The sequence below is a fragment of the Sapajus apella genome, unplaced genomic scaffold (genome assembly GCF_009761245.1).
Source record: "Sapajus apella isolate SASKATOON/1434 unplaced genomic scaffold, GSC_monkey_1.0 scaffold150, whole genome shotgun sequence".
Taxonomy (NCBI): domain Eukaryota; kingdom Metazoa; phylum Chordata; class Mammalia; order Primates; family Cebidae; genus Sapajus; species Sapajus apella.
In genome coordinates this window covers 1543366-1570607 of record NW_022437090.1, presented here as the reverse complement: position 1 = coordinate 1570607, position 27242 = coordinate 1543366, and the positions used below count along the sequence as shown (strand labels likewise).

The 27242-nt window shown below is 38.4% G+C and overlaps 1 protein-coding gene across 2 annotated transcripts in view; it reads left to right on the top strand.

The window, feature by feature from the left end:
• INTS9 (integrator complex subunit 9) overlaps positions 1–27242 on the top strand; it is a 122660-nt gene that overhangs the window by 6192 nt on the left and 89226 nt on the right. The window contains exon 2 of one of the 2 annotated variants that reach the window (XM_032265376.1): positions 26035–26162. The exons of the other annotated variant lie outside the window; for it this stretch is intronic. Coding sequence (XP_032121267.1) covers positions 26035–26162 — 128 coding nt within the window. The remainder of the gene's footprint in view (positions 1–26034; positions 26163–27242) is intronic. 2 annotated transcript variants of the gene reach the window in all.

Genomic DNA, 27242 nt, shown 5'->3' with positions numbered 1-27242 from the left:
TGTGTCTTTAGGATGTAATGTCATTTCAAGCTTTTCAAAGGTCATATTTTATCACAACCTCAATAGCTTAGTTTTTTTCCTTTCATAATTTCCTCAAACTGAAAAGCTATGTGTGACATAAGGCTAAGTTATATATCTTGCTCAGGAATGCTCTGTGATAAGGATGGTTATTTTACTCTTAGGCATTTCAGAGTCCAAAATTGTTATTCTGAAAATTAAATCCTTTATACTTAACAAAGCAAAAAATACACCAGGCCAACCACAATGGCTTAGACCTGTAATCCCAGCACTTCGGGAAGCTGAGGAGGAGGATTGCTAGAGCCCAGGAGTTCCAGACCAGCCTAGGCAACATAGTAAGACCCTGTCACTACAAAAAAAAAAAAAAAAAAAAAATTTAAATTAGTGAGGCCTGTGTCTTTTTCCAGTAGTCCCAGCTACTCTGTAGGCTAAGGTGAGAGGTTTGCTTGAGCCCAGGGATTAGAGGTTACAATGAGCTGATTGTGCCACTGCACTCTAGCCTAAGTGACAGAGTAAGGCCCTGTCTCAAAAAAAAAAAAAAGATACACTGATGGCAGACTTTTAGTAATAATAGTTGAATTGAAAAAGAAAATCTGGCTTACCTATGGTCAATCAGCAAAGCCGGAAGACTGTTAATACAAGTACTACAGCATGAATCTTGCTGTAACCGCAGTAGCACATTTGTTTTGTGACTGGTTTGCAGTGAGTACTCAAATCCCTTTGGCATTTGCTCTGATGCTCAGCAATATTTAGTTAATAGTTCGCAAGGGCTTAGGGTGCAGCCTGGCCACGGAGTCATTCCACATGGAAAATTCACTCCTGGTTTGCAGAACACCAGCAGAGGTCCAGGCATAAACCCACCCTCAGATCTCCATCATGCATTTTTTACTCAACAGACCTTCTGAACACATCTTCTGTACCAGGCATTGCTCAGGATACTAAGCACGTCGCAGTGAATAAAACAGATTTATTCCCAGCCTATATGGAACGTGAAGCCTACTGGGTTTACTGTCCAGTTCAAACAGTGTTATATTGAATGTCCTGTTGGAAATACCGTTGGGCCCTGGCTCAAATATTTTTGTAATGTAATGGTCAAAAATGTGTTTAATTGTATCCAAAAATATGCTTTCTGAACATTTTAACAGATAAGGTCAAATTGCTCACTTGTTTTCCATTGTACAGGTGGTATATGAGAATGCATTTCCCCACCCTTGCCAATGATACTGTTCCTTTACTTTTACTATTTTTCTTCTGAATATAACTTTCTTCTTTGATCTATCCTCACACACTCTCAGTCTACTGTAGACTTCATCCATGTTTAGTATAATGTTCCTAGTGATTGCAAACGTGGGAAGATGTACCAGAAAGGGGAACACATTTCTTCAGATAAAAATATGGTGCCATAAGAATCTTCAAAAGGAAGGTTGTAGAACATCTATGGTGTTGCTTTGAAAATGCCAGTGCATCGATGTAGGAATTAAGATGGTGGTACTGTGGGATCAGGCAGATTGGAGATGCAGCTGGGGAAGTATGGGTAGATGGCAGAGGAAATCCCCCTTATTCCCTAGAAAAGGGACAGCCGGTGAGATGAAGCCTGGAGTTGACACATCAGGCAGGGCTAAGAAAGGGGTAGATGCCAGAAATTTGCAGAGATTACAAGAAAACGCAAGAATAGGAACAGAAAGGACAGGAAGGGAAATAGAGAAGACCCTGCAAGAGAGAGGCTCTGGCTTGAAAGCAGCAAGTTGCTCCAGTGATCAAGACTAATCAACTGTGTGATGGGACTTTACTGTGAGCAAAACAAGGCATTTAAAGTGCCCCTGCTTTACCATAAATTTGGAGGAAATGCCTTAAAGATGTAAAATATTTAAATTTATTGAAAGCACAATTGAATGAACTTTAGCTCTCAAAGATAGGTAATCAGACAAATGATGTTCAAGAAAGCGATTCTTTAATAGGTATTGTAAAACTAACACCTTTTTTGGCCTTAGGGTAGTTTATTTTTCATCACTCATGTTTATGAAGAGGTTGGGGAGGTAAATAATAAAATGTCTTGCATCTTCCATTTCTCAGATTTATGGTTTAACCAGAGTCTCTTTCTAAATATAATATTTTTACATTTTTCTATGTCATTAAAATAAAGGCAAGCATAATTAGACGCTCTATCCTTATAAGTCTTCCTTCCTTAATTTTTTTTTCAGCATGTGGAAACATGGGTAAAAAGCAGTAGTTTTAATATGTAAATGATGGCCGGGCGCAGTGGCTCAAGCCTGTAATCCCAGCACTGTGGGAGGCCGAGGCGGGTGGATCACGAGGTCAAGAGATCGAGACCATCCTGGTCAACATGGTGAAACCTCGTCTCTACTAAAAACACAAAAAATTAGCTGGGCATGGTGGCACGTGCCTGTAATCCCAGCTACTAAGGAGGCTGGGGCAGGAGAATTGCCTGAACCCAGGAGGCGGAGGTTGCGGTGAGCCGAGATCGCGCCATTGCACTCCAGCCTGGGTAACAAGAACGAAACTCTGTCTCAATTAAAAATATATATATATAGGGCCGGGCGCGGTGGCTCAAGCCTGCAATCCCAGCACTTTGGGAGGCCGAGGCGGGTGGATCACGAGGTCAAGAGATCGAGACCATTCTAGTCAACATGGTGAAACCCCGTCTCTACTAAAAATACAAAAAATTAGCTGGGCATGGTGGTGCGTGCCTGTAATCCCAGCTACTCAGGAGGCTGAGGCAGGAGAATTGCCTGAACCCAGGAGGCGGAGGTTGCGGTGAGCCGAGATCGCGCCATTGCACTCCAGCCTGGGTAACATGAGTGAAACTCCGTCTCAAAAAAAAAAAACAAAAAAAAAAACAAAAAATATATATATATATGTAAATGATATTGTAATAGTTACCTTTTTTTTTTTTTACATTGTTTAAACAGCTTTTTTGAAGTGTAATGTGTATACCATAAAATTCATGCATATAAAACAAAATGCAATGACTTTTAGTAAATTTCGGAGTTGTGCTGCAATCACCACAATCCAGATTTAGCGCATTTCCATCACTCCAAAAAATCTCCATTGCTACCTCCAGGCTTAGGCAACCATGAATCTATTTAATTTCTCTCTTGGTAGATTTGCCCTATCTGGTCATTTCACGTAAATTAACTCATTGAATATGGGGTGTTTTGTGGCTAAGGTATCTTCTTTCATCTAGTATAATGTTTCTGAAGTTTGTTCATGTCGTAGCATATATCAGTTGTTTCTTTTTTCTTGCTGAATAATATTCCCCTGTATGGGTACTCTCCATTTTGTTTATTCCTGCACCAGGTGATGGACAGTTGGATTGTTTCTGCTTTTTGGCTATTATGACCATGTGAACATAAGTTTTCGTTTGTAATTTCTCCATGTTTTCACTTTTTTCTTGCATGATTATACTAGCTAGACCCTCCAGTACAGTGTTGAATAGCGGTAGTGCAAGCAGGCATCCTTGATTTGTTCCCCATCTTAGGAAGAAGATACTGAGTTTTTCACTCCTTAATATGATGTGAACTGTAGGTTTTTCATAAATGCCCTTTATCAGGATGAGGGTATTCCCTTGTACAGGTATCTGATTTGTTGAGTGTTTTTATCATAAATGGGTCTTAGATTTTGTCAGATGCTTTTTCTTCATCTATCAAGGCGATCATGTGGTTTTTGTCTTTATATTAATACCTTATATTACTTCAATTGAATTTTGAATGTTAAGCCAGACTTGCATTCCTGGGACAAATCCCACTTGGTCGTGGTGTATAATCTTTTGTATATGTTGCCAGATTTGGTTTGCCAACATTTTGTTGAGGATTTTTGTCAATATAGTCATGGAGGGTATTGGTCTGTAGTTCTCCTGTATTATCTGTGTTTGACTTTGGTATCAGGTAATATTGTTCTCATAGAATGATTCGGGAAATGTTTCCCCCTCCTCTGTACCTCCTCTATATTCTGCAAGAGTGTGTGAAGAATTAGTATTATTCCCTCTTTAATTTTTTTGTCACCCTGGCTGGAGTGCAGTAGGTGATCTCGGCTCACCACAACCTCCACCTCCCCGGCTCAAGCAATTCTCATGCCTCAGCTTCCAGAGTAGCTGGGACTACAGGCACCTGCCACCACATCTGGCTAATTTTTGTGTTTTTAGTAGAGATGGGGTTTTTCCATGTTGGTCAGGATGGTCTTGATCTCTTGACCTCGTGATCCACCTACCTTGGCCTCCCACAGTGCTGGGATTACAGGCATGAGCCACCACGCCTGGCCTTTAAATGTTTGGTAGAATCTATTAGTTAAACCCTGTGGGGGGAACTTTTCTTCAGGGAAGGTTTTTAATTGACTCATTCAATTTCTTAACTTGATATTGATGTCTTCAGATTTTCTATTTTTGCATTACTTCTTTTTAAATTGTGATAATACACACAAGTGGGTTAAATTTATCATGTAACCATTTTTAACTGAACAATTTCATGGCTTTAAGTACTTTCACGTTTTTTTCTTTTTACTTTTTCTTTTTCTATTTTTTTTTCTTTCTTTCTTTTTTCTGCGACAGATCCTGACTCTGTCACCCAAGCTGGAATGCAGTGGTGCTATCTCTTCTCACGGCAACCTCCACCTCCCCGACTCAAGCCACCTTTCCACCTCAGCCTCCCGAATAGCTGGGACTACAGGCATAGCAGTCCCAGACACCCTCCAGCCTCTGCCAAACCCCATTCCACTTTTCATCTGTGTGAATAACTGCTCTAGGTAGCTCATAGAAATGGTATCATTCAGTATTTTCCTTTTGTGTCTGGCTTGTTTCACTTAACATAATGGTTCATCCATTTTGTAGCATGTATCAGAATGCCCTTTCTTTTTAAAGCCAGTATTTCATTGTATATACCGCAAACAATCTGATATTATCTTGTTTATCCATTTATCCCTTCATGGACACCTAGGTTACATCTGCTCTTTGGCTTTTGGCAGTAATGGGTGTACAAATACCTGTTCAAATGCTTGCCTTCAATTTTGGAGGGTATGTACCCAGAAGTGGAATCGCTGGATCAGATCATATGGTAATATCTGTGTTTAACTTTTTGAGGAATTAACATTGTTTTCCATAGTGGCTACATCTTCACTGTTTTATATTCTCACCTGCAGTACACAGAGATTCTGATTTCTCCACCATCTTGTCATTTTATATTTTTTTATTATTGGTCTTTTGATTTTTTTTAATAATGCCCATCATAACAGGTGTTAAGTGATATTTAGTGGTTTTAATTTGCATGTCCCTAATGATTAGTCATGTTGAGTATCTTTTTTTTTTTTTTTGTATATTTTTAGTTAGGTATTACATGCACTTTTTCTTTTTTTTAGTAAACTATACAAGACTTTTTTTAAAAAAAAAAAAGTGACATCCGAGGCACAGTGGCTGACATCTGTAATCCCAGTACTTTGGGAGGCCAAGGTGGGAGGATCTCTTGAGCCCACAAGTTTGAGTCCAGCCTGTGCAACATATTGAGACCTTGTCTGTACCAAAAAAAAAAAAAAAAAATTAGCTGGGTGTGGTGGCACACTCCTGTAATCCCAGCTACTGAGGAGGCTGAGGTGGGAGGTTCATTTGAGCCCAGGAGGTCGAGGCTACAGTTAGCAATGATCACACCACTGCACTCCATCCAGCCTGGGCAACAGAGTGAGACTATCTCAAGAAAACAAAAACAGTGAAACGATTCTCTCTGACTCCTTCACTCCTTAGCCTCCTTCCCAGGGGCAATCTCAGTTATCAGTTTCCTTTGTATTTTTCAAAGATACTCTGGATTTTCATGCATGTATATAGTTTTCATCCCTTTATTTTTTACATAGTGAGAGATTATCCATATTGGTTTGGCATATTAATTTTCCTTTTTTAAGTTAGAAGTGTGTCTTAAAGATTATTTCATGTAAGTATCTAGAACTAATGAACAGAATCTGTGTTTAACAAGATTCCAGTTCTTTGGTTTTCAAGATACGAAATATTTTCAATATTACTATCAAATATTTTTAGAAAATAGAAAATTTCTAACACTTTGTGTTTTCATTGCCTTTAGGAAGAGTTTAGAATTAAGGGTATTTGCCTGAAAGATACAGTTCCACCACCTACACTCTCCCCAAGTATTTTAAAAATCATTCATGATTACTTAAAGTTTAGGGCATAGTTTTTGTTGCTGATTTAAAACAAAATTTATGAAACTAGTATCAGTATATCTCAGAAATACATTCATACTGTTGCTAAAAGAAAAACCAGTTGCATAATGATCTGTTGTTTAAATATACCATGATTTATCTAACCAAACCCCTATCAATAGACATTAGTTGTTTCCAGTGTCTTGCAATTACAACTCACATTTTACAGATTATCTCCTTTGTAAGCCTCTTAGGGAGTACATCTGTAGCATACATTTCTACTGGTGAAATTGACGGTTCGAAGGGTATATGCATTTTTTATTAAGGTTTATTGCAAAAATGCTTCCACAGAGATTTATCAAATTGCAATTGCCAGCAGCATATCCTAGTGCTTACCACTACAGTGTAATGATCAAACTTGGTTTTTTTCTCACTGAAAAGTGAAAAAATATTATGTCATTATATTTTAAATTTGATTTTTCTCACATTATGTATGTAATGTAGAGCATATTTTTATATAGCTATGAAAGGATTTATATTTCTGTTTTCTGCCCAGTTCTCTTCCTCTTAATCTATTAATATTCCAGTACTAAACTATTTTACCCTATTTAATTCTGGAGTATATTTTAATACCTTAAAGTGCTTATTCCTGCTCATTGCCCTGTGCCTCAGAATTTTCCAGGCTGCTCTCAAACTTTTTTTTTTTTGGTATAAAATTTAAACTTTTTTTACGATTTGTATAAATTTAGAATTATGAGTTCCCAGTAAAATCCTTTTTGTATTTTTATTGGGATCAGGTTGAATTTATAAAATTTAAGGAGAGAACTAATTTCTTTTACTATAGCATTGAGTCTAAGAATAAGGCATGTCTTTTCCTTTATTTAAATCTTTTTAAATTTTTTCTTTGTAGCATTTTAAAAGCTTTTCTTAATACAGCTTTTAGATATTTCTTGTTAAATTTATATCTAAATGCTTTATCTTTTTGATTGTTACTGAAACTGAAATATATTTTTCTATTTGATTTACATATAAGAAAGCTATTTATTTCCTGTGTTCACTACACAGCCCCCTGTTGAATTTTGATTTTTAATACTTTTTCCAGTTGATTCTCAGGTTTTCCAGGTGTAAAACTTTGCAGATTTTTTTTCACTTCATTTCTTTCTGTGATATAATAGCAGTGGCTTCTATGTGCAGAACGATTTGGAATAGGAGTTTTGTTGGTAGGGATCTCTGTTCTGTTTATGATTAGAGTGAGCAAGCTTCTTAAACTTAACACATCACCATGATACTGACTTTTGGCTTGACGTTTTTATGTATTTTAATTTACTTGCTGTAGCTGGCTGCTTTCTTGCTCCATAATTTTCTAGTCGTTAGTAAAGTGAGATTGTTTTACATAGCCTAACAATAAGTTATTTTTTGAAAGAGAAAATGTATTTGTGTTTATTGTGTGTCCTAGGCAGTTAATTATATCTTATAAGCCCTTTCCAGTCTTTTGAGTAAACAGTGGATTTAAAACTTAAAGTCTTAGGTAGTGCATGGCAGACTCATAGAAGTAATAGTTTTCTACACGTGATCCTAGCCAAAACAAAGGGAAGCAATGAGTAATCGATTTCTGTGACCTTGAGGGAAAACTGCAAGATTTCCTGGGAAAACAGAACAGCCAGAAATAGTTTCCCTGTACTTCAGAGACAGGCCTGATAAAGCCAAGAAATGTAAACAATCAATCTATTAAAAATAAATATAATGGCCACACACACCCCTCCCCAAGCCACACACACCCCTCCCCAAAAAATCTCTGTAGAAACAAAAAGGGATTCAGAGCCCCAGGTGATGGCTTATTTTTAAATGGTTTTTGATTGAAGCTTATGTGTCCAGTAGGAAGAAACTGTTGATTACTATGTTGATGACTGTGCGATAGTTATAGCTAACAGGTAAGAGAAGCAATAACAAAAATCCATTGCTTGGCTATACAATTGAATGAATGTTATTAAATGCCTATCTTCAGTGCTGTGAGATGTAAAGATGAATAAGACAGATACTACCTATCAGTAACTCACTGTTAAACAAACTATATTCAATGTATCTGACTGAGAATATATCGCCTTGGTGATAGCCTTTGATACAAGCAGTAGTGATGTATGTAAGATTAGGATTATAAAACATTAATCCCATTGGGGTGGGTAGAGGGAGGGAGAACATCAGGAAGAATAGCTAATGGATGCTGGGCTTAATAACTGAATGATGGGTTTATAGGTGCAGCAAACCACCATGGCATATCTTTACCTATGTAACAAACCTGCACATCCTATACATGTACCCTTGAACTTAAAAGCTGAAGGGAAAAAAGAGATGAATTCCAATGGAAGAATCACAGTTCCCTAGAGAAGTAAAATCTGAACTGACCTTGAAAAGTAATTTGATAAATATGTTTGAGAAGGAGTGTTATGTCTTATTTCAGGTAGAAGGAACAGTTAAAAATAATTTGGAGAAGTTCCATTTCCCCAACGTTGTGTGTGTACAGTTTATTGTATTTTTTGCTTCATGGTGTTCTGTAGCAATGTATACAAAAATGGACACATTTCCCCCGATAACATCCTCCTATTTGGATAGTTCAGAGTATTGGTTACTGATATGGTTGGCTCTGTGTCTCCACCCAAATCTCATCTTGTAGCTCCCATAATCCCCATGTGTTGTGGGAGGGACAGATGGGAGATGGTTGATTCATGGGAGCGGGTCTTTCCAGAGCTGTTCTCATGATAGTGAATGTGTCTCACAAGATCCGATGGTTTTAAAAACAGGAGTCTCCCTGCACAAGTTCTCTCTTTGCCTACTGCTATCCATGTAAGATGTGACTGCTCTTCCTTGCCTTATGTAATGATTGTCAGGCCTCCCTAGCCATGTGGCACTATAAATCCTCTTTCTTTTGCAAATTACCCAGTCTCAGGTGTGTCAGCAGTGTGAAACAGACTAATATAGCTACTAATTAAATTAATGAAAGGTTTATATATTTGATTGGAACAATAGATCACCATAAGTGGAGCAGGGGCAGACCTAATAAATGTATTAGAGGGAAAGTTAGAAAGGCAGATTGAAGCAAAAGCCTGGTGGGTTTTACTACAAGACTTAGTGGTTTGGACAGTAAAGAATAAGGATTGTGGGAGTTTTCTGTTTTCCAGGAAAAGTTTCAAGGAAATTTAAGAGTTTAAAGTAAGAATTTTTAAACACGTAGTGCCTTTAAATTTATCCGTTTGGAAATCTGGGACCAACGGGTTAGAAGAGCTTTATTTCACACAATTGAGAAAAACTGGAATGTGAAATCAGAAAGTATGATTTCATTGCAGTTACAGAAAATATTTAGGAAAGTGACATAAAATCCAAACAAGAAGAATTAGGAAGCTTAGCAAATGTATCAAAGCAAATTCCAAGTCAGAATTACCTGCATAGGAGAGGAGATGTTTTTTTAGCCCTTTACAGAAGACCTCTGAAGCAGTAACAGAATTCACAAATAGCACCAGAGGGCAAAAGGCATCCCAAGACTCAATGGGACCAGTTGATGATACAGTGTGAGAAGAATGCCCAGATATGAATAAGGAGGGAAGAGAAACGTTAAAGAATTCCCTGATTTTCCTGTTGAGGAAGAGATAGGGTGCAGGGGGTAAGGGGGCCCCTCTTCTCTCAGAACTGATAAATATGTATTCTCCATCACATCAACATATTAAATATAGACAAATTACTAGAAAGTATGTTGCAGCCATCAGGATGCTTATTTGGTTTTAGGTATAATTTTCATTGAGTTAAACGATCATAAACTTCAAGCATACATACAGCTTGATGAATTTTTACCATACATGCATCCATGTATTCATGATCAAAATTAAGATACAGAACATTTCCAGCAACTTTGTCACTTCCCAGTCAATAACCTTCCCTCCAGTTCATCACTATTCTGACCTACATCACTGTGTCTCAGATTTGCCTATTCTTGAACTTGATTTAAATGGAACTATACCATATATATCTCATTTGTGTCTGGCTTCTTTAATCCAACATTATGTTGACCTAAAAGTTTTTTTTTTGTTGTTTTTTTTTTTGTTTTTGTTTTTTTTTTTTTTTTTTGAGACGGAGTTTCGCTCTTGTTACCGAGGCCGGAGTGCAATGGCGCGATCTCGGCTCACCGCAACCTCCGCCTCCTGGGTTCAGGCAATTCTCCTGCCTCAGCCTCCTGAGTAGCTGGGATTACAGGCACACGCCACCATGCCCAGCTAATTTTTTTTTGTAGTTTTAGTAGAGACGGGGTCTCACCGTGTTGACCAGGATGGTCTCGATCTCTTGACCTCGTGATCCACCCGCCTCAGCCTCCCAAAGTGCTGGGATTACAGGCTTGAGCCACCGCGCCCGGCGACCTAAAAGTTTTAAAGGGTGAAATTGTTGCATATGTCACCTGTCTGCAAATAGCAAGTTGGTAGAGAGGACTAGCAAACTGCCTTTCATCCATAAATGCATCCATAAATCCATTATGGAAAATCTACCCATAAAGATAGAATATCATCTTTATGTGGGATTCTTCAGAAAACCTTAAGAAATTCAGCCTAGTAAAACCTATTTGTGTGCCTGGCAGGCTGCTGAGATTCAGTGGTAAACTGTCAGACAACATAGTTGTTTTTCAAAAGAAATCAATCTGACCAAACTAATGAGAGTTCTTTCAAGGAACTAAGTAAAAGAAAGCACGTTTTTTTTTTTTTTTTTAACATGTTTTTAGAAAACTTTTCTCAAAAACAACTACTACAGAATCAGTACATACTACTGTAAGAGAAAACTTTTCAGAAGATAATTCCAAATCCTGAGAAGTATTAAAAAAAAAAAAAAAATCACCTGTAATCTCACCACCTCAGATAATCAGTCGCTTTGGTATACCTGCTAGGATGGGTGTGTGCACTGCTAGCTTCTTTGTGAGTCACCCTAAAGCTGTACATCAGTTAGGATTAGATTCAGTGACAGAAAGCCTCAAGTAATGGTGGCTTAAACAGGATAGATGTTTACATCTCTCTTTTATAAATGATGTGCTGAGATAAATAGTCCAGGGCTGGTATGGCAGGTCCAGGCTCTCCTGAGAGCTTGTAGCTCCACCATCTGTAATGCGTAACTTCCTCTTTGTGGTCCGATATGACTACCAGCTCAGGCCATCATATCCCTATTCTAGCCACTAGGAAGAAGGAAGGAACAAAGCAAGCCATGTCCTCTCCCTTTAATACTTTCTCAAAGTTGTGTACACTACTTCTGTTTATATCTTCCTGGCCAGCATTTTCTTACATGACTACATATAGTTGCAGTCAAGTCTAGCAAATAGTTTTTATTCCAGGTGGCTATAATTACAGCTGAGATACGCATTCTAATCTAAAAGGAAAAGAGGCATACAGATAATGAGAGACAACAGTCATAAGCATTTTCATTTGGAACATTTATATAGTTCTTTTTCAATATGTTTACAGTATAACATTGTGTGGACGTATTCTACTGTTAAACATTTTGGTTTTTATTCCCCACTGTCCCACACAGTGCTGATGAAAACATACTGTCTAGATTTTTTTGCACCTATCTAGTTGCTATATTTGCTTATTATAAATTCCTAAGTGGAATTTTTTGTTCAAAGACCATCCATGCACATTTTAAACTTTGATGCAGTATTGCTCTTCAGGACTGCTGTCGTTTTTACGCATAAAGTAAATGAGAGTTTCCATTTCCCCACAACCTCATCATTAGCTTTTTTGCCAATGTATGGACTGAGCATTTTATCTCAGTATAGTTTTAAATTGCATTTTTATTTCTTCTGGGTTTCTGTTTTGCATTTCTGTTACGTCTTTGCATATGTTTTTTCACTCTTTTGTGTTCTTCCATGAATTAACTGTGCTTTTTGCACATTTTTCTGTTGGAATCTTTGTGTTTTTCTTACTCATTTGTTAGAGCTCTTGATATATTGAGGATATCAATTTTTTGTCTTGGTTTTATAAATATTATTTTCCCAGATAACCTCTTACCTTGTTCAGAGTAGTTTTTCTCATAGAGAAGTCCTTAGTATAAGTAATACAATCTATCAGTATTTTCTCCCAGGATCATGGCTTTAGGATCATGCTTTAAAAGTTAATTCCTGGGTCAGGCATGATTGCTCACACCTGTAATTCCAGCATGTTGGAAGGCCAAGGTAGGCAGGCTGTTTGAGCCCAAGAGTTCAGGACCAGCCTGGACAACATAGTGAGACTTTGTCTCAAAAAAAAAAAAAAAAAAAAAAAAAAACTTTGCCAGGCATAATGACTTGCATCTGTAGTCCCAGCTACTCAGGAGGTTGAGGTGGGAGGATTGCTCGAGCCCAGATGGTTGAGACTGCAGTGAGCCATGATCATACCATTGCTCTCCAGCCTAGGCAACAGAGTAAGACCCTGTCTCAAAAAAAAAAAAAAAAAACACAGAACTCTCCGACCCAGAAATTATATTAAATATTTTCTTAAAACTTTAGAATTTCCTTGCTCAGATTGCATAATAAAGATTATCAAAGAAGTATTTTATTATGGACCAAGGTAAACTGAAAGTCAAAATTTAACTAGTTCCTTCAGTAAGTATGGCTCTCCCTTCTGCCTAATCTATAGGATCATCATTCATTAGTAAAGAAGCTACTTGCTTCTGTTCTCTCTGAAAGTCTCTACCAAATGGGAGAGGCAAATGGAAGCCTTCTCCTTTGATGACTCCTAACTTATTACTGGTGTGACTAGTAAGAAGTTTTTTCATTGAAAAGCCTTTTCTTGGCCCTAATACATAGCTAGTCAGCCTGGGTTTTGTGCCATCATAAATGATTAATAAATGTTCGCTGTCTTTAAAAACATATTCAGTTTATCAGAGGCTGTTTGGACATCCATTTCTTTGAAAACCTGAAGTGACTAAAGGGATGTAAACTTCTCCCTGCCCCCAACTCCTGATCCACACAGAAGCATATTTGTTCAAGGGTTAAAACTAGGCATACTCTTCTCCTTGCTGAAATGTATTATACCAGGCATCTTTCCCCTAAATATAAAACATTTTTGTCCACACTGAAAGCCTGTTGAGTTAGGGAACCCCTTCCTGATGTCTTCACAAGTGTGACCAGGAACTCCCTAGTAGCCACAGTATTTCTGCTGCATGCTTTATGGTTGGCTTTGATGTCCAGATTTGTTCAAACCTTGAAACTTGAACCAATGCATTTATGTGGCTTGAAGATATATTTAAAAAAAAAAAAAAAAAGCACGTTTCTAACATGCTGGAATAAATTCCTAGCTTACTCTTGAATTAACATTACACTAATAAGTCTCCATTGTTGATGCTGATCCTCTAGCCATGTATAAGTTTTACCATTTCCTTAACCATTTTTCTTTGTTGCCGGTTTGTCACTGTTGAACATTTTCAGCAATTTGTATAAATTCTGTTGTCCTTAAAAACTTTGTTTCCCATAGAAATTCTCCGGTAGTGACTCTATTCAAAAAGAGAAAAAAAATTGTTTTCTGATTCTTACAAAAAAAAATCTGGTTAATGTTTAAAAGAAGAAGTAGTAGTCAAGGGTACAGAAGTATCTAAGTAGAAAGTGAGAGTTCCAGTAAGGTCAACGACTCTCCCCTGTGGTAACCACTTCAATCAGTTTGCTGTGTATGCTTACAGTGTTTTATATATACATACATGTATACGTATGTATGTGTATGTATATATACACACACACAATATATATGTAACAAACAGTCAGATATATAGCTCCATGAACTTCTTGTGATCAACTATAATTGCTTTTTTCTTTTCTTTTCTTTTCTTTTTTTTTTTTTTTTTTTTGAGACATAGTCTTACTCTGTAGCCCAGGCTGGAGTGCAGTGGTACAATCTTGGCTCACTGCAACCTCTGTCTCCTGGGTCCTGGTTCAAGCATTCTCCTGCATCAGCCGGAGGCCGGGATTACAGGCATGCACCACTATGCCAAGCTAATTATTGTATTTTTAATAGAGACAGGGTTTCACTGTGTTGGCCAGGCTGGTCTCAAACTCCTGACCTTGTGATCCGCCCATCTCAGCCTCCTAAAGTGCTGATATTACAGCCATGAGCCACCACACCCGGCCGTATGATTACTTTTCAATGTGTATTAAGTGCTGGTTTTAGATGGCCAGCAGTGTTGGTTCCAAGGCAGCCCCTGCCTGTTTTCCTTCTCTCACCCTTAATGATTTAGTATCAACGCTTCCACCCTCCTTGCACTACTGTTGGGGAAATTTTGCTTTTTATGACCTCCCTCTGCTGCTTGTCTCATTTTCGTGGAAAGCCAAGTAGAGGACAGAATGAACATGAGGGAGCAGACCTCAGTGGCAGTCACTCAGCTGTGTGATATCTAGCCTCTCTTCAACCAGAAAGTGGCTTTTCTGTGTTCACCATGCATGCTACAGATTTTCTGCACAAGTGGAAAATTATCCTTGTATTTTATCCAGCTGTGTAGTCAGTTTGACAGTGAGTATGATTGGCACATTTAACAGCTCTCCTGTGAGACGGAATCAACACACAAAGTAGAAGAAGGTGAAAGATTACCAAATAAAATTGAAATGTATTTATAGAATTCTGATGGTTGGCGGGCCTGGCCCAAAATTCCTAGCAGGGGTAATTTGCCTCCAAATTAGGCAAATTTGGCTCAGTGGAAGCCAGCATCTCAGAATGGGGTAGTATAAGGTAGGGATGCTCCCTGCCCCTCCAGGAACCTTATATGCCCTGTTAAGGCATGGAGTGTCGCCTACTGCGCTGCACTTTTTGATGGCAGTGAATGTTTACACTCAGATGTGTTGGGGCAGTGATGTTCACAAGCTCTGGAAGAACAGGGTTCCGTGTTTTTAAAAGAAGCATTTAGACTGGGCATGTTGGCTGACACCTGTAATCCTAACACTTTGGGAGGCCAAGGCTGGTGGATCACTGGAGCCCAGAAATTGAACACCAGCCTGAGCAACATGGCAAATCCCAGTCTCTATTTTAAACTTTTTTTAAAGAAAATAATAAAAGATTTTTTAAAAAGGAAGCATTTAGACTAGGTGATCTTGAAATTAGTTACAGCTTGTGCATTGTATAGTTTTCTACATTTTCAGAAAGTCAATTTTTTTTTTGTTTTTTGAGGCAGAGTCTCATAGCTCAGGATGGAGTGCAGTGGCACAATCTCTGCTCACTGCAACCTCTACCTCCCAGGCTCAAGCTCTTCTCCTGCCTCAGCCTCCCAAGAAGCTAGGATTACAGACATGTGTCACCACGCCCAGCTAATTTTTGTATTTTTAGTAGAGACGGGGTTTTGCCATGTTGGCCAGGCTGGTCTCGAACCCCTGACCTCAGGTGATCCACCCACCTCGGCCTCCCAAAGTGCTGGGATTACAGGTATGAGCCACTGTGCTGGCCCAGAAAGTCAATTGTTAAAGAGCACAATGTCACAAACGTGTTGGTGACAGGTTATATAAAAGAGGAGTTTTGATTAACCCTGTGAAATGGTAGAATATTGAGAAATGACATTTTTGTGTTAAAAGAAAGGTTAAAATAATCTAGTTAGATCTCCTTATTTATCAGCTGAAGATATTTGAGACCCATAGAATTTAGGGATTCATTCAGGCTAACACCAATGTATCAGCAAAGTTAGAACTAATACTTTATGCTGATATCAAATGAGATATTGGATGATGTGATACATGGGTTGGTTGAATAGAAAAGTGAAAAGAATTGGTGATAGCATTTACAACTTATTTCATTAACACTATTGCATATTAAAAAAAAAAAAAAGCAGTTTCTTTATGACTGTGTAGTTCTCTCAAGCAACAGTAAAGAGCTGTTGGCATCAACTCAGCCTAGAAGTTTCAGGTTACAGTATGGATAAATAAAAGGCAGTTTCAGCAGCAAAACTAAGAATCTTCTCGCTGTTTTTGAATGGAAAGGAAAACCAACAGAAGAAAATTACTGCTTATGATGGATTGCAGGGCAATTTATAATTTAATTTACTTGGCACCTTTGCTTTATTGCATCAGTTAGCTAACGAATTCTTTTTGTTCAGAACTAGATACACAGTCATCTGCATTCTTACCAATTCAAAATAAGGCCTTTTAGAGTGTACTACCTCTACAAAAGATAATAATAGTAATAACCGTTTAGGTCTCTGATAGTTCCTTTCTTTCTTTGTAGCACGGTGTGTATACTGTGTTGGCTAACTGTACTGATTCCGGAGCTCACTGTCCCGGTTCAAGTCCCGGCACATTTTGTTACAACTTTGGGATCATGTGCAAGTTTTATACTTTCTGTGCCTAATTTTTTTCGTCTGTTAGATGAAAAAATAATTCCTACCTCATGACATTCTTGGGAGGATTATAGGAGTTAAAATATAAGGTTTTTACAGAGTGTTTGATACCTAATAAACAGCACAGCATAATAACTATGCATATTGTAATTACTTTAAACAAGACTAGGGGAAAGAACGTAGGTTATGTTTTAGTCCATGATTCTTTTTGCAAAAAAACAGACTTGTTACCCAAAGTCAGTTTAGTAAAATTGAATTTGTCATATTACCAAATTGCCAAATTTACTAATTTGTCAAATATTTTTTATGCAGTTCTCAGTATTTTATACTGCTTTTAAAGATTTTCATGAGATAAAGTTGGCTGGCTTTCATTTTGTTTGGGTAGCTGATTTTTTTTTTTTAGACAGAATTTCTTGTTGTGCAGGCTGTAGTGCTATGGCATGATCTAGGCTCACGGCAACTTTCAACTCCCGGGTTCAAGCATTTCTCCTGTCTCAGCCTCCTAAGTAGCTGGGATTACAGGTGCATGCTGCCACACCTGGCTACTTTTTTTTTCTGGGACTGAGTCTCACTCTGTTGGCCAGGTTGGCGTGCAGGGGTGCAATCTTGGCTCATTACAACCTCCAAGGCCTCCCAGGTTTAAGCAATTCTTCTGCCTCAGCCTCCCAAGTAGCTGGGATTACAGCCATGTGCCACCACGCCCGGCTAATTTTTGTGTTTTTAGTAGAGACAGAGTTTCACCATGTTGGCTAGCTTGTCTTGAACTCCTGACTTCAAGTGACCTACCTGCCTCTGCCTCCCAGAGTGCTGAGATTACAGGCATGAGCCAACGTGCCTGGCCTCATTTTTTTCATTTTAGTAGAGATGGGATTTCGCCGTGTTGCCCAAGCTGGTCTTGAACTTCTGAAGTCAGGCAATCCACCTACCTCAGCCTCCCGAAGTGCGAGGAGTACAGACGTGAGCCACCATGCCTGACTGGATAGCCAATTTTTAAAGTATTAGATTTGCTGAAACCTTAGCATAATATGATTTAATCTTGTTAGTAATAGATGTAACATTCAAAATGCGTATTTCAAAATCAATAACCAAGAAATTCCCAAGGACTATATACATTAGTGAAAAAAGTACTAGAAAAATTTCTTTTGCTTGCTCCTGGGGTCTGTAAGGAAGCTTGTCTCTGCAAGGAGCTTAGTCCAGTGCTTTGAGAGTGTTGACAGCCTGATGTTTATGCTCCCCTTACAGTACAGATATTTAAGCTGAGAAATCAATATAAAATGGTCTCAAAATGGTGACATTTATTGGGGACCTGCCCCAACCCATTCCTCATAGAATTCCTTCAGAATTTCCACAAAGCCCCACCAGAAATGAGCTCACCATGCAGACCGTTAAAGGATCTGAAATCCACCATGAGTTAGGATGAGTAGACATAATAAGACTACCAAGAACTTCAGAAAATCACACAACTTGGAGACTCTGTAATATGTCAACATGATTTAAAGGCAAATGTGAAGGAATCAAACCTTTGAAAAGAATGAGATGCTGTTTTTAATAAGAAAAGAGGACTTCCAGATTTGAAAAACATAGTCACTGGAAAGAAAATTTCAGTATTTAACCCATTGATTAAATAGCAGATTTGACACCACTAAAGAAAGAATTAGCAAAACGTAAGATAAATCTGAGGAAAATACCCAGAATGTACTATACATAGCAAAAAAAAAAAAAAAAAAAAAAATGTGAAAGGATAATGTAGTCACAGGGAAGGGGGAATAAAATGAAACATTACCACATGCATTTAATCAGCATTCCGGAAGTAGAAACTAGAAAGAATGGAGAGAGGCCATATTCAAAGTGATCATGGCTGACAGTATTTTTCACTTTTGCGAAAGACGAATTGTTATGTGTTAGAAGCATAAACCAAAAAGAAAGTAAGTCATACCTCATACCTGTGCACATCTTTGTGAAAGATCAGAACACCAACAGCAAAGAGAATATTTTAATAGCGGCTTAAAACACCAGCTAGACTGGCAGCAGATTTCTCCCCAGCAACAATAGATGCCAGAAGACAGTTGGATTAGGATCTTTGGGGTTTTAAGGTAATTTGCTGCCCCGTAATTCCAGTACCATCACTGTTAAGAAGTAAAGTTAAGAAACTTTAAGACCAACAGTAACTAAGAATTCACTATTTTAGTGCTATCACTGAAGGAGGTATATTCAGGTCTGTATTTCAGAAAGAAGAGAGTTGAACTCAGAAGACAGGGGATAGAAGAAGGATTCGTGAACAAATAAATTGATTAAAATATTATTAAATAATTGTTTTAAAAGTTAAATAATTCATTGACTCAAATATGATTAAGACATGTCTATCTTTTATTTACATAGCACTGAGAAAAACAACAACAGTGAGAATTAAATCATAACAGTGCGTTAATGATGGGACTGAACAATGCATTGTATTATTACACTAATTTCTTTTTTCTTTGAAATTACTTCCATCTAGTGCAAGAAATTTGTTACTTGTCTTCATGTGCATTGGAACATGATAGGGAATCCTGTTGTACATATCTTGGTTATAAAACATTAAAGCTTCAACTTGACCAGATTCTGTGGCTCAGGCCTGTAATCCCAACACTTTGGGAGGCCGAGGTGGGTGGATCACTTGAGGTCACAAGTTCAAGACCAGCCTGGCCAATAGTGGTAAAACCTGTCTCTACTAAACATACAAAATATTAGCCAGGCGTGGTGGTACATGCCTGTAATCACAGCTACTCGAGAGGCTGAGACAGGAGAATAGCATAAATCCAGGAGGCGGAGGTTGCAGTGAACCAAGTTCGCAGCACAGCACTTCTGCCTCAGAGACAGAGCGAGACTTTGTCTCAAAAAAAAAAAAATTTTAAAAGTCAAATCTTCAACTTGTGGTCAGTTTTCATAGTATTAAATCTGAGGGAATCAGAAGAAAAAATAAAAACAAAGAAAAATTATAACTAAAACTTAAAAACCAAGAAATAACAGTATCATATTATTGAAAAATATAAAGGTAACTAGCAGAGTCAAAAAAGCTGCCTCTCAAACTTGGGAATTGAGGACTGAGTTTTTATAGTTTGGAAAACTATTTGATTTATTTTTAACTGTGTATATATAACATTTTATTTTAAAAAACCTCATTAGACAATGATTCACCAAAGGAAAAAAGTGGATATATCTAAATGATTTAGAAATAAACCCAGAAACCTATTTAGAAATATTTCAACTACTTGGGAAGTTGAGGCAAGAGGATTGCTCATGCCCAGGAGTTGAAGGCTACAGTGTTCTGTGATTGTGCCACTGCACTCCAGCCTGGGCAACAGAGCTAGACCCCATCTCTTAAAAAAAATGAAATATGTAAAATTTTTAAAAACCTAGAAATAGATATTAAGACAAAGATTATTACATAATGGTAAACAGTTCACTGGTAAGATATAACAACCGTGACCCTTAGGTACAGAAATGTAACCTGAAAATATATGAAGCAAAATTTGACAGAATTACAAAGATAAATTGACAAGTTTTCTTTCTCCTAGGACTCAAGTAAGGATATAAGAGAAACTTTATATCCTCTATGTACAACTAGAATACAGAATTTCCGTTTTTAAGCATACTGGACCTTTTGTAAAAATCCACTTTTACAGTGTACAGAGCCACAAAGCAAGCATCTGCCAGAATCTAACAATTAATGTATAGAATCTATTTTCTTACCACAATAAAATTGGAAATCAATAACCAAAAGATAATCATTGCTACTTGTATATTTGGACGCTCTAGCTTATTTGAAAATACAGTAAGGTGTAAACATGAAAAACCAGGACAAATAGACCACTGGGCAAAAAAAAATTAGACATAAATTCAGACTATTATAGGATGTTTAGGTGTCATAAACCAAGAATAATTTAACAAACATGAATCACCTTTAATCAGTTGTGCTAGGATATTTAGGAAAATGGACTATTTTTTTCCAGTTGTGAATAAAAGGCCAATTTAGGACATTTAAGAAACTATTTTTAGAGATCAGATGGGTTGAACAGCATTATAATGGTTCTGCAGAAATATGTTGATATCAAAAAGAAAACAGCAATGAAGTGGGCAGAATGTGGATGGTTGTTAAACCTGAGTAATAAATACATGGGAGTTCATTATACCAATTTTTCTTACTCTGTAAATGTTTGAAATTTTCCATAAATAAAAGTTTTTTTAGCCCACTCTAACCTCAAACTCCTGGATTCAAGCGATCCTCCCACTTTAGCCTCCCAAGTACCTAGAACTAAGGTGTGTGCCACTACACCTGGTTAATTTTTTTATTTTTTATAGAGACAGGGTGTCACTGTGTTGCCCAGGCTAGCCTAAACTACTGCCTTAAATTATACTCCTGCCTTGACCTCCCAGTATGCTGGGAATTATGGGCAAGAGCCACCATGCCCGGCCACAATAAAAGCTTTTTAATGAAAATAGCAGAATGGGAAATACATATACTAAGTATAACTGATAAAATTTTTATTCAAAAAATATAAATAATCTTAACTGTATGTAACTTTCAAAACCAGGTTCCACTCACTCTGTGAAAAAAAGGCAAACAGGGAAATACAGATAGTAGAGTGGTCACTCCATACCCACAGGGGATAACAGCGAATACAGTGTCACTGCCTGCAGTGTAAGTTGTAGTACATTGCTCTTTTTTTTTTTTTTTTTTTTTTGGAGACAGAGCTTTGCTCTGTTGCCCAGGTTGGAGTGCAGTGGTGCAATCTCAGCTCACTGTAACCTCTGCCTCCTGGGTTCAAGTGATTCTCCTGCCTCAGCCTCCCGAGTAGCTGGGATTACAGACGCTCTTGCCATCATGCCCAGCTAATTTTTGTATCTTTGTAGAGACGGGGTTTCACTGTATTGGTCAAACTGGTCTCAAACTCCTGACCTCAGGTGATTTGCCTGCCTTGGCCTCCCAAAGTGCTGGGATTACACGCCTGAGCCACCATGCCCAGGCTGCATTTTAAAATTTATATAACTTTTGTTGTATTGTTGTATCTTATTATTTGTAGTTTTTTCTTTTCACATATTTTTCCCTTTGTAGTTGGCTGAATCTGTGGATGCAGAAGCCATGAATATGGAGAGCCAGCTGTAGATTGTGATCACAGAAAAACTTGTAGCTTTTTAATTAAATAGAAATAAAATGAACATGAAAGCATTGCTATGTGCTTGTTAAGCTAGGAAAAAATAAAGATTATTCTGTACTTACTAGTGTATCTATCTTCCTGAAGGGCAAGCTAGCAAAATGGGAAATATTTATAAAACAGTTCATTCACTTTACCTAGTCTTAGGGGATACACATGTTTAAGATGTGAGTGAATGCCACTGTAGAACATAAATTACTCCTTTCATACTTAGATGACCTCTTCAACGCCTTAATGATTTTATAAAACTTACTGTGTACCAGGCACTGTACCCATTCTTTGAGCCCTCACAACAACTCTGCTGCAAGGCTAGGTTGTATGACTGCACCTTACACTTGAAAGTTAACTTTCCTCAAATCACACATTAACACCGAGCACAGTCAGGATTTGAGCCCAGGCAGTCTCAACTTCAGACTTCCCACTTTATATCATTTCACCAAACTGTCTCTCAGAACTAAAGCCGCTTATCAAGTAGTTAACTTTCCTTGGTTAGGGCCATTTAATTACCTCTACATGGCTACTAATAGTGATAGCTGCATTTTGGTACAGATTCTAAATGGCTTTGAATATAATGCTCATGGGTTTAAGCAGTGAAACAGATCTGATATATTACCAATGACATTATAAATAAGTACAGTCATTTTTGGAAAGCATTTTGGCAGCAGATTGAAAGCATAAAATGCTCATTTTTTTTGACCTAGTTAGTGCCACTTCTGGGAATCAACTTAAAAAACAGTAAAATATGGAAAAATCACTTACGCACTAAAGTGATCACCGCAGCCATGCTTGTAATAGCAGAGTGACAGGAAACAACCTTCAGTGTTCCAACGATGAGGGAATGAATGACCAAACCAACCATGGTATATTGACTTAGACCAGTAAAAATGAAGGGTGATGCAACATAAGGAAAACGTAGTAGTCATCAAGAGTGGAAGCAACACACAGAGCAGTACGAACACTAAAATTACAGCTTTTACAAATATGGAAAAAGATGGAATATAAAAACTAATCAGATTGGTGTGACTTGTTAATTTTATTTCCATAATTACTTACTTGTTTTCTGCCTTAGTCTCATAACCCTCAGTAGATGATATGCTGCTTGGTGACAGAGGCAGGATACTGGAATTGTACAAAGAACATCACTGGAGGTCACAGGGTCTGGGCTCTTGGCAGGCACCTATGTGTGTGTGAACCTCAGGCAGCCACTCTGTGCTTCCATGCCCTCAGTTGACCCATGGTGGGCGGTTTGCGAAGTATGAATGGGATCGTTGGAGTCAGAGGGACCTCGCTATGTGTCTTCGGCTCTTTCCAGAAAAGCTGCTGAAACTGGGTAGAGCTCAACCTTCTCATCCATAGAAATAAGGCAAATGAGCTTGAGGTCTGGCACCTTTTGTCAGTGCTCTGAAAATGTTGTTCCATTTGGTGGTAACCATTAGAAAGCATTCCTCACTTTTCTTTGGCCCTTGGGCTTTAAGGACGGTAACAAATGTAAAGCCTTTCAATGAACTTATTTTGCTGAAATCTTTTGAGCATCAGCTTTTTAAAAAATTTACATGTTCTTCTGTTTTCTGGTGTACCTTATCCTCCATAATTTAGAATTAAGGAGGAAGGTAAAAAAAGATTTTGTCATTCAGTGTGGCTGGCTAAATTTTCTGGGGTTTTTGTTTTTGGGTTTTTTTTTTGGATTTTTTTTTGGAGATGGAGTCTTGCTCTGTCGCCCAGGCTGGAATGCAGTGACCTGATCTCAGCTCACTGCAACCTCCACCTCCCAAGTTCAAGCAATTTGCCTGCCTTAACCTCCCAGGTAGCTGGAACTACAGGCACCTGCCACCACGCCCAACTAATTTTTGTATTTTTAGTAGGGGGAGGGTTTCACCATGTTGGCCAGGATGGTCTTGATCTCTTGACCTCGTGACCTGCCCACCTCGGCCTCCCGAAGTGCTGGGATTGTAGGTGTGAGCCACCATGCCTAGCCGATTTTCTGTTTTGTTTTAATATTTTTTTTCTGATTATAAAAATGTAGTAAAAGCTCATTGCTGAGTGTTTGGAAAACAGAAAGTCAAAAGAAGAAAATTGGACAATAATTTTCCCACTCAGAAATGACTGTTAAATGCATTTCATTTTATTTTCTTCCATGCTTTTCTGAATATCTGATTTTTTCTTATTTTCAAAAGGAAAAATATAGGAAAGCTTTTACTAGAACGTTTGCTGTATTTAGAGCAAGTTTAACATGATGCTGTGTGTTCATTTTGAGATAGTTTATCTTTAACAAACAGTTCTTAGATTGGAATAAAGACCAGTAGCAATAGGGAGACACATGGAAGCTAGGTTAGGAACATCTCTGTCTTAATTAGGAGGAAAAAGCTTTCTGTAATTCTGGTACCTGTCAAAGAAGGAACTTATGTAAAGTGTAATTGCCAAAATCATGCATCTTAAGACTTCTTCAGGATGCCGGGCGCGGTGGCTCAAGCCTGTAATCCCGGCACTTTGGGAGGCCGAGGCGGGTGGATCACGAGGTCAAGAGATCGAGACCATCCTGGTCAACATGGTGAAACCCCGTATCTACTAAAAATACAAAAAATTAGCTGGGCATGGTGGCGCATGCCTGTAATCCCAGCTACTCAGGAGGCTGAGGCAGGAGAATTGCCTGAACCCAGGAGGCGGAGGTTGCGGTGAGCCGAGATCGCGCCATTGCACTCCAGCCTGGGTAACAAGAGCGAAACTCCGCCTCAGAAAGAAAAAAAAAAAAAAAAAAAGACTTCTTCAGGACAATTGCAGTTTGAAATAATTTCTATTGTTTTCATCATAAGTACCTTGTATCTTTTCAGACCATGAATTGTGAATTTTGGTTTGGTAAAATACCATCCTGCGTAAACTTGGAATAAAGGAAAAGCTTGCAAAATACAACTTCTTGGCTCTCGGCCTTACTATTTTTAGAACATGCAGTTTTCAGAAATCTTTAGTTCCTGTAATGTCCTCTGTAGAAAAGTGGAAAATTCCTCCGCTTGAAAGATAGAACCAATAACAATACCTGGAATACGTGGAAAGACAGCCTAAGTGACTGTGGCCATAGGGGGCTGGCCATGGGTGGAGCATCACTCCCACTTGTGCTTTCCTTATGCTTAAATCAGAAGGAGAGGGCTGGGCGCCATGGCTCATGCCCATAACCCCAGCACTTCAGGAGGCGGAGGAGGCAGGCAAATCACTTGAGGTCAGGAGTTAGTGACCAGCCTGGCCAACATGGTAAAACCCCATCTTTACTAAAAATACAAAACAGTTAGCCAGGCATGGTGGCAGACACCTCCAATCGCAGCTACTTGGGAGGCTAAGGCAGAAAAATTGCTTGAACCAGCGAAGCAGAGGTTGCAGTAAGCCAAGACCACACCACTACCCTCCAGCCTGGGTGACAGAGCGAGAGTGTCTCAAAAAAATTAATAATAATAAAAGGAGAGAATGGACTTGCTGGTGGATTCAGCACACTGTTCCCTTTGTTTTCTGGGCTTTGCTGCTCAAGGGAGGGTTTTAAAAGTTGGGAAAAGGGTCTTTGTCCATTTCTTTTCTTCAGAACAGCAATAGAAGTATTAAAAGTGGCAGAGCACATCCCATATAGATAGTTTTCAGTGTGGCAGATCTGTCACTCCCATGACATTGAGGAGAACATGAGAAATGTTTCGGTCTGTGTGTTGTGTTCACTCTCCTTTGAAGACACCACGGTGGCTTGTGCCCCTTTGACTTCTGAGCTCTGCTGCCACAGGCAAGAGACTCCTGCTTGGCTAGAAGTAGGTTCTCACACTCCTGCCTAGTGTCTGCACGTCAGGGAAGTCACTTGTCCTTTGAGTCATTTCTTCTTACAAGACTGAGCATAAACCTTTACTCATGCTTGTTAACCTTTCTAACCAGTTCATCTTTGAGGAAGGTCACTTATTTACAAGGGGAAAAAACCAAACCTAGAGCACAGTTTGTGTCCAGCTTAGAGTTTCGTTGACATCTACAGCTTTAGACAGTACTTACATACAAAGGGGAAAATGAGAATTTGCCAGTGTCTTATGAAAACGGAATGGATACCCTTAGCCTTGAAACCTTCTATTTTGAATAACTGTGGCCCATCTAAAACTGGGCTTGCATAAAGCATAGCTTGGCACCCTGTGAAAAGACAGATGGATGTGATCTGAGACTTTGGGTATTTTGAACTGCTAGGGAAGGTAGTCCCCAAGCAGTTAGAGGGAGGAAACCACGTAGAAAGTTAGTTGAACTTAACACACTGGCCTCATGAGAGAAGACGGTCACTGTTGTTTAATTCACTTTACTTTGTAAACTTCTTGATTACTGATCAGAGTGATTTCATTTTTTTTTTCAGTATTGCCTGTCTGGGCACCCAACCTTACCATGCAATGTGCTCAAATTCAAATCAACCACCATTATGTTGGACTGCGGACTGGACATGACTTCCACCCTCAATTTCCTTCCTTTGCCACTTGTTCAAAGGTATGTGCTCGTGCATCCAAAGACAGAATGAGCCTTAAATTTGCTGGAAAATGATACCATTAGTATAAAGATTACTAGTACCTAGTGTATTGTCATAAGTTTGCTTTGTTCCCTTAAAAATGTTCTTTATCAAAATAATTTCATTGGCTGAGTTGATTGAAAGTGCTCTATTGATTTATTGATTGGCTTCTTTATTCTAACTTCTTCTGAGTTTCTGTAAAATGTTCTTGCAACTGCTCAGTACAACTGAGGTCATGTATATTTGATCTTTCTTGCTAATTCACATGAGAGCTGGTAAATGGTCAACTGATGAGCCCAGGAATTGAATTTTAGAATTATTTAGCAGCCTTTGCAGAGACTTAACATCATAGAGTCTGACATTTCTTTTCGATAGGCATCTGTGCATTATTTTCAAACTAAGACAACTTTAGATTTAGAACCACATATATAGCCCAAGTTCGTATCTTAAATGAGACAGATTGCCTCAGGCCTACAATCAGCACTGTTTACGCTTAACTAAGACTTTGCCTTAGGAAATTGGTTTGCCAGCATGCTACTATTTAGAAACAGTTTGTAAAAGTGGCTACCTCGTAGAAGCAAAAATACTTACAGTAGCAAAAAGTGACACCGCATACAAGCTAGGATATGGAAAAGCTATCTAAAGCAGATTTAAGAGCTCAAAAGCATAGCAAGCTGGGTAAGCTTTCTAGTTTATCTCAGTCATTCCTGAAGACATCACTGAGTGCAATGATTATTCACAATGATAACCCTATGAACCATCTAGAAGAATTATCATCAACTATTGATTTTTCTGAGTTAAGGGGTGCAGTAAGTTGGTGTGAGGATAAGGTCAGAGATAAGTCCAGATTACATTTTATGCAAAGCTGATGGAATTCAGTTATAGTTATATCCAGCAATTAGAAATATATGTGCCACCCACAGGCCAGGCTCAGTGACTCATGCTTTTAATCCCAGCACTTTTGGAGGTCAAGGCAAGTGGATCACTTGAGGTCAGAAGTTTGAGACCAGCCTGGCTGACACTGTGAAATCCTGTCTCTACTGAAAATAGACACACACACA